This window comes from Schistosoma mansoni (assembly GCF_000237925.1).
Source record: "Schistosoma mansoni, WGS project CABG00000000 data, supercontig 0125, strain Puerto Rico, whole genome shotgun sequence".
Lineage (NCBI taxonomy): Eukaryota > Metazoa > Platyhelminthes > Trematoda > Strigeidida > Schistosomatidae > Schistosoma > Schistosoma mansoni.
This window is the reverse complement of record NW_017386034.1, coordinates 264,283-281,816: the sequence shown is the minus strand read 5'-3', so window position 1 is coordinate 281,816 and position 17,534 is coordinate 264,283. Positions and strand designations below refer to the sequence as shown.

The window sequence follows — 17,534 nt, the reverse complement described above, 5'->3', positions numbered from 1 at the left end:
ATGATCAATTGGATACTATTAGTAGAATATGCAGTAGATAATATGCAGAGCTTGTGAATCTAAGAAAAACATCAGAAGATTGCTAGTATGCTACGTAATTTGATATAGATCGTTTTAATATTTGCCATAAATAAAACTCAATTTTTTTTTATATTCATTTGAATTTGCATCAGTTGTGAACTTATCGCAATTTTATTCAGTGAGAAAAAAGTATATATGAGTGGTAAATTTAAGCATGAGGTGTTGAATTGAATCTGACGAAACTTCAGATATCAGGAAACATTTTCCACTAACCTTTGATATGTTGTCTTTGTTATAGAGTCATCTTAAAATAAGTTACTTTTGTGTACACTGGATTATTTAAGTAAATAATTGGCAGGATGAGAGTTTATTTGATGCCTCGAGGTTACAATTCTGCTTTAATCTAAAAACTCAAGAAGTTACAAGTAAAGAGTAATTAACTATGTCTGTGTTAAAAAAGTTTATAGTGAAGATTTAATACCAGTTACAGAATTTTCTTCATGTGGAGTTGAATTTCATATATTAGCCAAGCTTCCACAAGTCTAATGATGACTTCGGTCATAAACTATGGAGATAATAACACCGCTCTTATTTTGGAGAGATTCCATCAAAGTGAAGAAAGAAGAGGATTAATGCATGTCCACTATGCTTATTTGTAGAAATATGAAGACATCAAAATGAAGTACCGGTCAGAAACTTAAGTACAACACGCTTCTGTTAAGAATACCAATTATTTCAAATGAACAGCTAATTACAGTTGCAGATTTAACATTTGATTAATTGTAGCATCACATCTTATAAACCAGTAAAAATATTTAGTAAAATGTATCTAATTATGTAATAGAAATGTTATGATATGAAAGAGGAAGTTATTCAACCACTGGTTTGATACTGACCATTGTTAGTACATAGTGCCATGGTTCTTGATCTACCATATCATGTCAGCTGATTGAAAATTACTTTTCATACTTTCAGAGGTTTCTTATTATGTTGTTAAAGTTTTATTGTATTTAGCGATGAGTATTTTATTGCAGTGTAATACAGATTTGAGTTAAGAAACATAATTATAAATATATAGAGCAAAGTAAGATCTTTCTTGTAATGAAAATTAATATTGTGCGGAATTCTTTACACACTGGAAAAATCTTAATCCGTAGGAAAAATGAAAAAAAATGTAATGGAGGCAAATATAACAACTCAGATAAAATACGTTTTACACTAAGTATTAACTATAACTAGCTCACCCTTAAAAAGTAAGTCGAGAAACAGTGGTTCCGTATTTAAAATAGTGACTTACTTGGAGAACGTCACCTGGTTGTACAGTTAACTCTTGAGGTTTCGCACCTACATGTAGTACATTCACAACACACCATCTAAAAACATAGATAAAAAATCAATGAATTACTTCTGATAGAAGTTAGCATAACAATTTATTTGGATCAGATATTTGACATCATAAGAATACTAAGCAGTCGCACTAATCGCAAAGTAATAACTCGAAAAAGTCCATTATTGGTTCGTATGACACATGAAACTCATTTGTGCATACGACTTATTATACAGTTGAAATAAATCATGTTAACGGTGACTACAGTCATACGATGCATTACTATTTTATGAATTGAGTCATTTTTAATACAACAATAGTTTACAGTAATTGGTCAGTTGTAAATTATTACAAAGTATTTGACTAAAAATCTCTGATTCCAAGTGTTTCTTCAGATCAACAACAACAAACTCCTTTATCTCTTTGATGTGTATGTCGGCAGTGTATAAGCATACATATATATACTAGTATACTGCAAATGAGTCAGAATTAATTTACTCTTACTTGTAGTAATAAAATATATAAAAACATCTAATCATGAAAATATAATGGAGTAAGTACTTTCAAATTAAGATGATCAAAATTTTCAAACATAACTTATCATCATTTGAGATAACAACATAAAATAAGGCGAAAATATATCACGTGAACAAATAAATGGTACATAAATATGTAATTATGTGCTTACTTTTCTTCAGAATCCCAACGACGTTGAGGGTAGCTACTACGTGGATCCGCTGACTTTACTCTTTGTTCTGGAGATTTTTCCACCGTAACTATGAAGAAAGATGATAAGTGTGATGTTAAGTTATGGAATTGATTAAGACAGAATAACAAATAATTGCTATAGTGTTCATATAAAATCTAACAAGAAAAGCGCAAATGTATGTAAAAGCATACATAATATCTATTTCGCCTGTCTGCTGATAATGATAATAATAATAATAATAATAACCAAAATACGAAATAGTTGGATTACCAGTAGTAACATTTAATACTGTTGTATTCACATTGTCCGTAGGTATGGTTTCCGTGCCTAGAAAAAGTAACCGGTTTAATCTTACAAACACTATAAATTATAGGTATTTAGAATAACTTGATTAAAATCAAACAACTACAGTATTTAAGAAAATACCCTCGTGGTGATAAATTATATACTGAATACTGCTGCCAGATCTTGACTGACCACACCACTACATGGAGATCACTGTATTTCAGAGCAGAAATGATCCAGAATCTAAACCAGATTCTTAACAAGCTCCGGACAAATCTGTCATTGATTCTATACTTTGATCACAATTTAGTTTCGATGTAATCAGAAAGCGTACGTAAATTAGCAGAAAGATCTCAAAGAAGAATAGGTATTATAATTATGTTTACTTCGATTTTAATATAGCATTAGCTTCTCGAGAAAAATCTATCTCAAGTCAATTCAAGCGAATTTTCACATTTCAGTTACTGTAATTTAAAATACTGTATAATTAATAAATCTTTGATAAAACTCAATTTTTACATTTCATGGGTTTATGATATTTATTCTGTGTACCAAGTAGTACATTATTGGTACATAAAGTCGTAACGTATGGTATTCAAGTTTCAAATAAATTGATTAGACGGTTTTTGATGAAAGTTATTTTGTACTAAAATTTAAGCGGAAGGGAAATTAAAAAAACTATCTAACATCTACTTGATTTATGTATATGGGTAATAACACTTGATCGGTTTGAAGTTTCCCGGTGATTATATACATTCTTCTCATGAAACATAACACTTGAAAATTAAAACACCACACATAATGATTACTCGACTTAATTTCACTTTTAGAGTTTTATTTGGAAGTGATTATCTTCACTTACCAATTTGACGCACCGGTGAAGGAGTTCTGACTCGTTCAGAAGGAATAGGAGAATGGCGTGGTGAGATTGTTTGTGTCTGGGAAGAAACAATGTTTTTAAATTTATATCAACTTAAAATTATATTCTTGTAAATGGTTAGAAATTTAATGCAAGGAAAACCTTACAGATAATACAAACTTTCATGTTTAGCTCATAAAATTAATGAGAAGAGTGATATTTTTCGACAATACAACTCTGTCTACAACAAGTTAGTAATATATAATATGTACAGCTAAACTTTACATGTAGTTGGGCAAAATGTGTTACTAATCACCAAGACATCTTGTTAACAAAGGAGTATTAACTTAAGATGGGCTAGTCATTCTTAGATATTATGACTCAAAGTTTTGTGAATTTACTTTGATGTATAGTCTGAAGAAAACGAGAGTTAAAGAATCTTGAAGGTCAGAAAGAAACATTCTATTATTTTGACTGTGTTCAAATGAAAGTAAGTAAATATATCATATCGTTTTATCTTTAACACTTTTGTCTAATTACTTGATTAAATAGTGATCAACATTTTCCAAATGATCTGTTCAAATATGCTGCATTTTTTAGACCTACTCCAACTTTTATTTACACTCTAAAAGTAATGTAGCGAGGATTAGCGATTGTACGAAGAATAATAGCCATACTAATTGATAATGACATGATCTAAACGTTTTATTACTACGAGTAAATAGATTTGCTTATTACTTCCTGAAAAGCATAAAATCGGTCTCAAACGTTCCAGTTTTTATCTAAGTGGTGTTTTTTTATTCACTGAATACATTGGAATCGTTAAACTGTTTTTTATTAAATCTGAAAGGGTAAACTGGTGTAATATTCTAAGAAGATCAATCTGGACCAAGTCGAAGAGTTTGAGATACATTAAGAATAAGCACTTTTCCATTAAATAATAATAACGCCTTGTTAAACCAGTGAGGTTTAACATCCTTACGAATGATTAAAACCTTAAACATATATTTACCTCGAAAAACTCCCTTGTTCGTTGTAAACTTCGTCAGAGTTTTGAAAGATGATTCATAAAGGAAATTATATTATAATATTGATAATCATAAACTTATTTTTTCCTTTAATAATTTCGTGTTAACTTCCTTAAAATTGTCAATGAATAAAGGTACTCTTAATTCTAAATTTTAACAACATAATCTAGAAGGAAAAAAACTACTTTCAAATCTTCTTGTTGATGACTTATAAGTAAAGTCATTTTCAATGTGCTCATAAGCATTTCAAGTGTACACAAAAATAAAAACAATAATTAAATTACAAAAAAACACAACCATTCTCCTTTATTTAATTATATAATTAATAAGATTTGTTTAAAAAAATAGTAGTATGAATTAGCTCATATAGAAAACAATAATAAATTCAAGATAAAATATAACTTACTACTTTTATTTCAACATCTCCCTATAAAAAATGACAAATGACAAAAATGACGAGAAAATGGAAAAGAAATCAACGATAAATTACACGACATTCTGTAAAGCAAATTCTACAATGTAAATGAAATGACTGAGAAATGCTGAATTAATAATAGAGATTTATTGATTGTTTCGTTATTGTTATTTTAATCACTGACTAGTGGTTTGTGAACAGCTGAATGATCTTAGTTGAATACTTCGTGTATATGATAAGCAACAGCTTCAGTTTTCTTTTTTAGTATAATCAATTAGTTAGCAGATGAAAGTCTATTCAATTTGATTTGTAAGAACTGGTTTCATGAGAAATCGATCAATTCGTTTATTTTTTGAATCGTGCCAGTATTTTATCAAATCCTTTTGTTTCATCATCAGGGAACTAAGTTGTTTATTTAGTTTTTTGAAGTCACTCAAAGTGATAGCTATGTTAAGTTCGGTTGAATATTTAGTTATAATAGAGAGACATTAAAAATTATAAGTCTGTTAGTAAGAGTTTAATGAAAAAAAATCAGTTTATTATTGCTGGATGTCACATGGAACTCAGAACCTGGAGTGTATATATTATGCGTAACTTAAGACTGTGTGAATAGAGGAAATGATTCATATAGTGTACATTTTTATACCATAACAAAGTTGGTAATTACTAACAGAAGTATTAAGTTCAAATTTTAAAGGATGAAGTGGTATTAACCTGATTGAATAATAGTGACTCAACGGGTTGATTAAAAACAATTGGCACTAAACATAAAACAGAATTGATGAAATTGATTTGGACAATTCCGAGTGGTGGAAATTAACCAGTAGTGCCATCTAAATAAGTCTAATTAATCATATCGCGGCTTTACAAATCTTTTCTATGTATTCACGCTAAATAGTAAACTGATTTAATCTGATCACAGTTGTTGAATACATTTATTTACTAAGAATGTAAATACATTCAGAGATGTGTTTCTAAAAGCATGAAAACTCTATAAATCACTGATCATCCATTTTCATTTAATAGAGTAGTCCACAACCGTTTATATCGCAGTCACTAGTTGGCTCACATCAAAAGTGGTCCAAATAATTTCTGAGAGATTGATTAGTTTTCATATAACACTAATGAGTTAGTTTCAACAGTAAAACTAGCTAAAACAAAGAAGTAACGTATCTTTTGTATTATTTCATAGTATTTATTATTATTTAAACCACAATTAGGTTAGATATCCTGATATCATTTACCAAGCTCGATAGCTAAATGTTATTATTAGTAATAATATGATCATAATGAAAACAAAAATAGGGTATTATGAAATCAATGCAAATTTCACATGATTAGTGTCTTTTTGACAAATTCTCATTTATTCATTTATTTATTTATTTATGTGAATAGTGAAATAAACTAAATTCCATGTTTTAATTTCTAATTTCTAATTATTATTACTGTTATTACTAATGATTTATATTTTGAAATATTAAATACAATCAATCAATTTTCTTCTTCTATTTATAATAATAATAATAATTATTATCATTACTATAGTAACTATCATTACCAATACTTTTCTACTGTTGGTTATATATTCCAAAAACAGTTTATAGAAAAGAAATTCTCAAGCTTTATCATTATTTTGTTTCTTCAATACATAAATAATTACTTATTAATATAACATTGGTAAAGTGGCCATTGTTTTTCACAAGAATAAAACGTTGAATCATTATATTTTATTGGTATTCTGAGAATTCATGATACTTTTGAATTTTCAAATGTGTATTATCAACAGTATATACACATACATATACATATATGATGGATATGTCTTAGGAGATTTCAGTTCTACTGTATGGGGCGGAGACGTGGAGAACTACGAAAGCGATCATCCAGAAGATACAGGTGTTTATTAACAGTCGTCTACGCAAGATACTTCGAATCCGTTAGCCAAACACTAATAGCAGCAAGTTACTGTGGGAGACAAAAAACCAGATTCCAGTGGAGGAAGAAATCAGGAAGAAGCGCTGGAAGTGGATTGGGCACACTTTGAGGAAATCACCCAACTGAGTCGCAAGACAAGCCCTCACATGGAATCCTGAAGGCCAAAGGAGAAGAGGAAGACCAAAGAACACATTACGCCGAGAAATGGAGACAGATATGAGAAGAATGAACAAAAACTGGATAGAACTAGAATGGAAGGCCCAGGACAGAGTGGGTTGGAGAACGCTCGTCGTCGGCCTATGCTCCATTGGGAAAAACAGGCGTAAGTAGGTAATGTCTTAGAAGATTGAATTGAATACTATTTCATAATCTTCCAATATTATCCATTTTAGAATATAATGCAAGGTAAATGTGTAGCTTTAATAGTATTAAACCTAATAAGTCTCAGTAGCTATGGAATCACGACAAAAATTTGCTCTGAAGCTAAATAGTAATAAATCTAGTTTAAATCAGAGACTAGGAGGGTAGAATGGTAAATAACCTAGATTACCGGCCAACAGAGGTAAAATTGTATTAGTGTTGTGTTCAAAGGTTACCAAGTTCGTAATCAAAGCATAATTTTCTTAATATAAAGTTGTTTATTTAGACGCTCAAAGATCTTAAATTAATTTAGCCGAACAATACACATTAAATGCTAGTTGATGAAACTTACTACGCTCGGTGTTACTATGTTGGCTTCGGCGTGCCATGTTTGGCGTTTATTAACAGATTTAGAGGCAAACTGTGGGGAATAGCGAGCAAGATGTTCACTCCATTTTTCACTAAAGATAAACAAAATAAATTCAGAGTGAAACGTCAAAAACAGTTTCTTTTAAGTTATCGATACTTATTCTTAAAACATTTTTTTTTACTAATTTCTATATTTGATAATGATCATATTAGTTTGTTTAGAAGATACTTTGCACATCGAACAATAGAAAAGTGGATATGTAAACTGAGCAACCAATAATAAATAAATTTTTTGTGATATCCCAATGAACAGAAAAACGTATTTCTGACGTTTCGTGACTTACTATAACCCACCTCTATACTCTGAAGGAGTGGCTTACACTAAGTCACGAAACGTCAAAAATACAATTTTCTGCTCAATAGGATATAACAGAAAATGTATTTACTACTAAATTTCTACCTAGTGATCGATTTATTTCAAATTGCGAAAAAACAAGATGACCAATATTTATTCCGAAAAGCTGAGAGGGTTTTTGTGGTCTCATTTTCTCACAAAAATATCATGATCACATATAAGCGTTAGCGTAACTTGAAGATGAAATAATTGCTATACTATTTTATAGATTCTAAAATCTCATGGCAATTTATTGATCGAATTACATCATTAAAAAATAATAATTAAAAGAAATGGAAATTATTTCTCAAATATAATTGCTTTGTATTTTCTGTAAGTCGGGAAAAGTGAATGACACTTTAGTTTAGACGTTTTCGTCATTAGAAAATAATGCTTACTCAGTGGTTAGTAGCTTGCCGTTTTTTAATACCGCGATATAATTCTATCAGAATTAAGGATGAGACAAAACTACATTTGTAACCATTTGGTGACTGATTACTATAGATGTCTCTACTTTTAAAGGAGGTCATCCGTAACCTGAATAGCTAGGTGAGAGGGTCTTTAATTATTGTGCTGGGTAACATGTGTTCGAGTTCTATCAGTCCTCTGGGGATCTTGTTGATATTTGCCACTTGACAAAAAAAGTTCTTAGCTCCTTGTTGTTGTCTCAAACCACGAAACGTCAATGTACACTTGAACTTCGAGACATAAACCAATAACCACACGGCACCTTGGCAAATACCATTTGATCAGAATTCGGATATAGAGAGACTGAAATTGGTCATCAGTGATGAAGCAATATGTATGAATAAGGTAGTTATTTTCATTTCTTGATAGATTAGCTATTACTGCTGACTGTCAGAGTTTACATAGAATCCACTTAAAAACGAATGGATTGAATTCAAACATTTAGGAAAAACATATGTTAGGATTTTCATTCTATCTGCTTTAAATCTTAAGTAAATTATGAATTGAGAATATGCTACAATCTTTAATTAATAACTCAAATTGCAGGTCAGTTACTTTATTTCTGCAGCTAAAAATATAATTAGCATTTGTAACCAAAATAAGGAAACATAGAGGTTAAAAGCTACAGAGAACTCAGAAATTATCAAAAACCTCTTCAGTAATACGTTTGCAATTAATACTAAGTTGGTAGATCACAGTAGGTCGGAAGTAATACACTTAACAGACAACTAAATAAAGTCCGCCCTTTTAATTATTCCTAAACCATTAAGATCGTAAATTCAGGTAACGTTTCAAGACGAGAATCCATCCGTTTATTTCAAATAAGGAGGACTTGTTATCCAATCACTACCATTAAAATTGTTCACGCTATCTCTGAAGACAGACGTTTATCCTGGGCATTGGAAAATTCCATATAAATTGGATTACCGTTATAAGGCGAACAAACATAATTATAGACCCATTATTAACAGATTAATTATCTCCAAGATAAAGTTAAAAGTAAGTGGTAAAGTATCAAGTAATTTGCCTGTCGAAAAACGTATTAAATGTTCGTAAAACAAATTCCCAAGAGCTAGATCTTGAGTGACTTGTTAATTAGGCTTATTTAACATTCTTTGTTCAACGTAGTTTTGCGCAAATTAGTTTTATAAACGCATTTCAATATATCTAAGATATGGGACTTGACTAACCATTAGCTTCTTATAGATAAACTTTAACCATATGAAGTGATAGGTCCCTTGATTATGTGGTTGAACTTGTTCCTTACTTATCATCCCCAAATAGTTAAAATGAACTACATCGAATGTTCATCCACTCACAAGCATTGTAATACAAAGCACAAGGTAGTGGTATTAGTAGTACAATATAGTAATTTACGTCCTTTACTCTTTGTGGCCTGTATAAAAGATATCTACAAGTGAACTGTTTGAGAAGATGCATCTTGCAAACAATGACGATGACGAATGAGGTCATAGAAAATTCTGAACCGGAAAAGATTTGGAATCAAATGTCTCCGGGTAACCAGTGCTCCAAAGACTGATCAATGATATTTAGTGGATAACTTAGCCTCAACTACATTTTCTGATATACTGTTGTTTTTTACTCAACAATAATGTTCATGGCTACGTTCAGGAGTCCCTAGATGGTGTGCTTCTGACATTGTTCAAGGAAGAGTATGAGTTAAATCCCTTGTCGCAGTTAATTAAAATGCCTGTCATGTAATTAATTCTGTGAAATACCTGGTCAGTTAGATAAAGTTGGTGCATAAAGAGAAACTTTACTTCCAGTATTTTGTTAAATCTGTACTCTTTAGAAACCTCTCGACCTAACTTACTAAGAGGACTTTAAATATGTGAAATATCCATATGACATTTGTACTTAGGCTAAAAATTTTTTGTACACCCGAATAAGATCTTCGGAGGAAAGGCTAGATAAATAAATCTTTACACATTTTGAATATGCTAAACAATCTTCAAACGTTCTAGAAAATAAATTTATTTAAACTTCCAGAGAGAGTAGCGCACTTGGAAAATCTATATTGTTTGCTTAAAATGTTCTTAACCAGTCAATGTCATATGTATAATAATTAATCATTTCATGTTGTTTTACTTGGTAAATTTGATGAAAAATACACCAGTATTTGCATGCATACATTATTATAGGTCGTAAAAATTATCAACTTATATCAAGAAAGCACAATGTGACTACATTTTCTGTCAAGGTTTTGTTTGGTTAACTGAAAAATCATGCGGGCTACATTATCAAATCTAAACAAATCAATAATACTTCACTGATAAAACCAGTTTCAGAATGAAATAAATAATCAAATAAAAGCATTTGTAGTTGATATAAAATGTTCAGAGGACTTTTTATTAAAGCATTATTGATAATATGATCAAAAGTTAGCGTTTATAATTTTTACATTGAAATGATTGTTACATATAACTCAAAAATGACAATCAATTGTAAGACGGTAAAACATTTTACAAGTTATAGCGATAGCAGTATGTCATGTAAAGTATAGTACTGTCACGTTCTAATCGTGAAAACCAAATACTCGTTAGGACATTTTTGCGTGTGAGGATAATATAATGAAAGGCATTTAGATTGTTAGTCTGAATCCTATTCAAACTTTTTGTGATATATATATATATATATATATATATATATATATATATTTACGGTAATGAAATAATTTTGGCATTGGTTGGAAGACAAACATGAATTATCTCTCAGTATTCATAAAAATTTACATAGACTCAAAACAAGAAATTAATGCTAATAAATATGAAAAACAAAATACTGAAAATCAACACAAGAGTAGAACTTTTTCTGACTTTCCATGTTTACATTTCGACTAATGTTGATCACTTATGTTTAGTTAAAAAGCTAATCGACTTTAAACGACAATATCCGCTTACTTTTAATAACCCGGAAAGTAGTATTCTTAAGTGAGTTAATCAATTACCACCCTCCAAAAGTCAGCCAAAGCAAGAAATGTGGCTCATTAGATTCAAAATTAGTAATCTGAAAGTGTTATGCTTGCTGCGGGGTGCGAGAATTTTCAGATATCGATGGAGCAGTAGTAAGAAATCAGGAACTAGGATAAAAAAGTTGTCCAGAAGCTAGCTGATTTTCAGGTGACTCCCATTCCTGCCAAAAACTGTCTTTGAGTATAAAAAAAGATAGTTTATGGCATAATAGAAGTTATAGATTACCTGATATCTACCTAACTGTTGTCATATTTAAATATTAACATACTTTCAAAGAAAATTTCATGATACAATAAAAAACAAAATATGTGGTCAGGAAATTGAAGACTCGAATGGAGTGTAGACAATTATTAGCATACCAAATGTCATGGAAGAATAATTAAATAAGTAAATTTTAACTTACGGTGGAGTATTCCAAGCAGGACCAAGTCCTTTCCAAAACTCAATTTTATTTTGTAATCTTTTTGCAATTGTGGCAAGCGTAGCCTCTTCCAATAAAGGTTCAACAATCTCACGCACCATATGTTGGTCATAGTCAGGTACAATATTATGTCGACAAACTTTATCCAACCACTGAACGGTGTTGAATAGTCGAATGAAAATTTTTTTTGATATTTCTTCTGGAATATGTGGTTGAATTTGTTCATTCAAATTAAAAGCATATTTTACTTTTCTGATTATTTCTTGAGCGTCTTGTTTACTTGGATAACTTACATTGTTCAAAACTTCAGCTAAATTAAAAATAAATGCTTATAATTTTAGTTAATCACTATAATACAGACAAAATATACTTTTGAAATGAATAGGTTCATCATTTTGATTTTTGTATTTTCATACGTTCATTACATCAGGGCAGTCTACCTTTTACATATCTCTAATCGGAGCAGCAGAGAGAGAGGAGTTATAAGTACTTTTACGATTTAGATGCATAATTCATGTGAAGTGGGACACTATAATGTCCAACAATTTATAAAGAAAATTAAGTACACAATCTAGACGCTTTTAACGCGAAAATAAGTAATACATTTTTAGTAAGTGGGCTGTTATTTTCAAACGATAAAAGGTAATAACAATTATTAAGAGGCAAAAAATCTTACATTTAAAACTACGTAAGATTGATATGAAACCATTTTTTGATAAATACTACTTAAAAATAATCAAAATAATTAATAAAAAAACTATTAACTCCTGTTTTCTATTTTTCTTTTATTGCCGTGTTCTATAATCACTGATCTCTACAAATTCACGTAACCCACACTATTAGGATAACGTAAAATATTTTCAGCTGAGGATGAGGATACATCAAGACATGTGTGATGACGCTGTCAAAAAAATACAATGAAAGCTTGACAACTAGATCATCAAACCCAGGGGACTTGAGACCTCTAAAACCCACATCGTGTAGCTGAAAGTTTGTCCGTGCCTTTTTATACATCCGATCACCAACTTAACGATCACTGCCGTAAACAATCACACGTTTCTAGTCTTAGTTTTAGGTAATAAATATAGTGCAGAGTTACTAGTATTAATTGATTTTGACCAAAAATACTATTATTAATTGTAATATCTTGAGTTAAGTTGTTTAGATGGTGTAAACGTTTATTTTTACTCATAGATCTTTCTTAACTGTTGTTAAATGTTAAAATTAACGTACCTTCATACCATCACAAACTTTTGGTAAAAAACTATGTTAAGTGAAAACGAAATAATCTTAAAATTCAAATCAGATGTATTATTCATCTAGTTAAATGGGTTTTTTTTTACCGATGACGGATATATCGTCAAAATAGTGATCAAACTGTTATAAAATAGATGTAATAAAAACATTTCATCCGTATTGGTAAATAAATAACCACACAGTTTTCAACTCCATCTTGTTAATGGGTGGTTAAATATGATTTACCTTCAGAACAATGTTAATTTTCATATTTTAAAGTTATTTTACGCAAGTATAGTATGTCAGTATTTGAATACTTAAATAACAGTTCAGATATAATGATATAATTGTGAATCATCTGTAAAAAATCTGTTTACTTAAGAAGTTGATAAATAACCAATTGTTTGTCTTTTTTATAAATATGAATGTTCAGTTTGAAAAATTATAGAATAAAAGTTTTGCAAAACATTTAAGTAATATAGTTAACATTTTGGATTAAATCATTTTGATGATGTAACAGAAGTATCAGCAATCAATTTGGAGTTGGAAATAAATACATGAACTAGTATCTAGAGTTAGTCAGACAGTTATTTGATGATTACTACATCATGATCTGACCAGAGTTCATAATGAAAGTGAGGTAAATGAATAAGTATACAAAATATATTTACTTATGATTCACAATCACATAGTGTAACACAACAAATGCACTTATGAAGATAGTTTTCATTACAAGTTAGCAATAGCCATTAAATCATTAAAAACCATAGACTGGCGAAAAGATGTTTCATCTCATTATAAAACTTGATATTAGTATAAATCCAGTAATTTATCGATAGGTATTTCCTCATCAGCAGTTGTATACCTCCACGATTATCCAGTGTTCTCTGTAGGTCACAACAGACGGACTACGAATCAGTGACCTAATGTTGTCACTCACACTCCAGAATCTGAACGTCCATGTGGGTTGTGTAGACATCATTAAAGAATTTCAAACTAAAAACATGGTTGTACAGTAACCCCTGGTTCTCGATAGTTTTCGAGTTGATATCAAGTTTGGTTAAAGACAAACTTTGTTCTGAACGTATCTTCAAAAACTCGTACACTAAATATTTGCTTTTAATGTAATACCTGATGTTGAGTAAACGAGATTATTTTCAATGTGTTATGAATGGAAATGAAATATTTAACCTTAGGTTCATAATGAAAAGTAAATATTAATTTTCTGAAATCCCTAACTAGTTTTTTACTAAATTTTCTTTAAGATTGAATTCAACTAATAGAAAAACTTTATCTTGATCTAAGTGTACTATAAATTTCTGAAGGTGAGAAATTGGTAAAAAGATAGTGTTATCCCCTTAGAATTATTTCTAAGCTTAATTGATAATCATTTTTGAAGCAGCTCCGTAATAAATGAACTTCAATCCTAGGTGGTAGGGTGTTAAGACACAAATAAGTATATAATTTATGGGATTATTACTTTTCCACTATTTCATTTTCAGTAATAATATTAGCAGTACAAATATGAATGAAGTCAGAATACAACTGTAAACAGCTAATAATAATGAAGGATCGCCATTTCAGTAGAAAACAGATTGATTAAATAACAACGATTAAAAGACTAGCAAACGACTAAATAAATATCTAGGAATTTCTTACAAATTATCAAGTATTTCAAACCGTACTAAGGCAAATTCCTATAAGTATTAAAATACACAAGATTTATTGGATTCATTAGTCAACACCAAAACACCTGAAATATTTATTCTAGTTAGTGTTTATTATAGAAATATCTGCCGTTTTTGTACGTGGGACAACGATACCATATGTACCGTTGGAGTAAGATCTAATGTAAAGTTGTGGGTTTGAAGGATTGCTCCATTAGTCTATCGATTCTCATATGATTATAAAATATATGAAACAACCATACCCTTGGCTTATACATTAGTGATGAAGTAGTAATCAACATGCATGTTAAAATAGTTGATGACTGGAAGTTTTAGAACTCCTTAACCAAAATTTTATGACGTAATAAACAGATTTGTTATATAAATTTAAGTCCTTACACAATTGAGATAATGATAATGTTATGCATAAAAATGAAGTTCTATGTTGACATATAAGTCCTCATTATTTAATTGTGGTACGACAAATAATTCATTTTCAAACGTTGATTTTGGACAGTGTTTTACTTGTGATGAATAAAATATAAAACTCTTTTAAATAGTCGTAAGGAAGTTATAAAAACTTGATGAAGTTTCATTAATGTGTCAGTAATAGGAAGCAACCAATAGTGATATTAGTGATTTACTCAGTATGATAACCGTTCGGTGTAACGTTTTGTTTTCTTCGGATAATTTCAGTGTTACATCATTACAATGTGATAATTTATGCCATGTATTCACTCAGTTTTGACATTTATTCGGTGAGTCACTTATTTAGATTATAATTATTGAAACCTAGTTGACCAGTCTAAAATGGGACGAAAAACGCGTCCTGGATTCCACTGCTAGCCACCACCTATTGTTGCTAATCAATGATAGTTGCAAGGAAAATCTGTTTATGAAAGAGTTCAACAAATACAGCACCATTAAATAAAAATACGGAATTAATACATTTAAGCAAGAAAAAACGGATGATGCATAAACAAAGTTAATTGATTGTTATCTCTTGGTCGTGAAATAAACCCTATTTTTGATCAAGTTATAGAGAATATCCTAATAAATATTATAAAACACCTACTTATCTATAGATACTAATGAATACTTAACGGAGTCCTTGATAGCACAACTATTCATAATTGATATATATTCACTCATTTAATTGATTCCAACAGCTATAGTGTACATAATTTTACTATAAGTAATTATGAGATTTAGTGTATGGTATATATTAATAATCCTATTATTCATATTATTCAAACGTTAAGTCTATTCGTTTCGATAGACAGCCTTATTTATGCATATATGCAAACGTATTCGCTTTTTTTTAATGGGGTTTTATTTATCTATATACAAAACGATTGTATTCCTAAAGTTTTGAGGGTGAACTGATTATATTGTCTAATGTTTATGTTCAAATAATTGTATCAACTAGGTGGATAATAATGGTCAAAAAAGCTTCAGAGCGATCAGAATACTAAATGATTTTAATGAGTGTCGTTTTTGATGAAGGTACAACTCTCTATGCTGAATAGACTAATTATCTGAGCTATTATTTTAGAAAATAAGTACACGTAAGGTAGATGGAATCAGATATCTTCGTTTTAAATCATAATTGTTTTATTGTCCGACTATAATTTATTCTATGATTATTTGTGTTAATATCGTTTAACAAGTATTATTCTTTCCACAATTATTTTCTATTATATTATATTCAAGTCGGATGATATCGAATTGGACTATTGTGTTAAGTTATTTGTAGTTAAGTATACATGATATTTGTATTTACATTTTCTTTATTTTTGCTTACAGTTAAAAATAATAATGTTTATAAATGAAATCAATATTTAAATTTCAGAAGTGATAAAACAATTTGTCATATTGATAGCGAAAAAAGTACTTGAATTTAAATTGATAACAAATCAACCATGAAATACATTTATTGAGTAGAGGCCAGAGTAATTTAAGTCATGTGAAGTAATATACCATGTGATGATAGAATTGTAACTATCAACCAAACTCTTCATATTCATAACCTTCTACTAATCTACTCATCAGTTGTTAGTTACCATTTATCATTGATATATGACTAGATAACATTTATAATTCAATATAAAAGTTATACTCTTTAACATAGATGATTGTCATTAACTTTTCTTTGTAGCATCATTTTTATCGAATATTATAAAGATTATAAATATCTTCTAATTATAAATATTTATATATTAGAATGAGATAGAGTAGGTTGTATATATATATTATAATGAAAGATTTTTTTTTAGAGTTGAATTCTTTTTGTGTATTAATTCATCATGTCTTAAAATTAAATAATTCATTCTTTCTGTTAATCATATAAAGTGATATGTATTGATCGATGCACATATATTTTTTTTGTCATAAAATAGTCAACAATATCTAACCCAATGATCAATACATTATAGCTTCTGTAGTAAAACATTGGATACTAAAGTAATTACTTTAATTTAAATAGTGATTACTGTTTCTGTATTAAGTAATGATAAATGTATTAAAGCTATGAATATATAATTAAATGTGTGAATTATTAAAATATATTTGTTATTCCCATTTGTTAAATTTAGTAGACCAAAATAATCTGTTTGATCAAAGGTATCACTTAGATGTTATCAATTAAAATGATCAAACACTATCAGGATATCATTGAAAAACAATCATTTAGTTACTATGACGAAATTAATTATCAATATAACATTAAAGGAATTTAAGTTATTCCGAAAGAGAAAAAGAAACATGACTTTATGGATTGGAGGACTAAATTTCATTTAAACTACACAAAAAACAATAACAGAGAATAAACTTCTCGTATAAGCTATTATAAAATTAACCGTTTGTTAAAAAAATTGTCTTTGAAATTAAAATTTCATAAACTAATTCTTACAAGACATCAAATAGAAATAATATATTTGTAAAATCTCAGCGAATGAATTTGAAGTAAATGCAACGTTTCGCCTGGCAATATGGCCCGAGCTTTTTCAAGGAAATATACATTTAGTGTCTTACATCAACTCGGTGCC

At 29.4% G+C, this 17,534-nt stretch overlaps 1 protein-coding gene across 1 annotated transcript in view; it reads right to left on the bottom strand.

Moving 5' to 3' along the window:
* Positions 1-17,534, bottom strand: part of Smp_139520 (eps8-related protein) — a 46,990-nt gene that overhangs the window by 18,885 nt on the left and 10,571 nt on the right. The window contains 7 exon segments of the mRNA XM_018790345.1: positions 1,319-1,394; positions 2,037-2,124; positions 2,328-2,384; positions 3,205-3,280; positions 7,292-7,400; positions 11,567-11,880; positions 11,886-11,894. Coding sequence (XP_018646353.1) covers positions 1,319-1,394; positions 2,037-2,124; positions 2,328-2,384; positions 3,205-3,280; positions 7,292-7,400; positions 11,567-11,880; positions 11,886-11,894 — 729 coding nt within the window.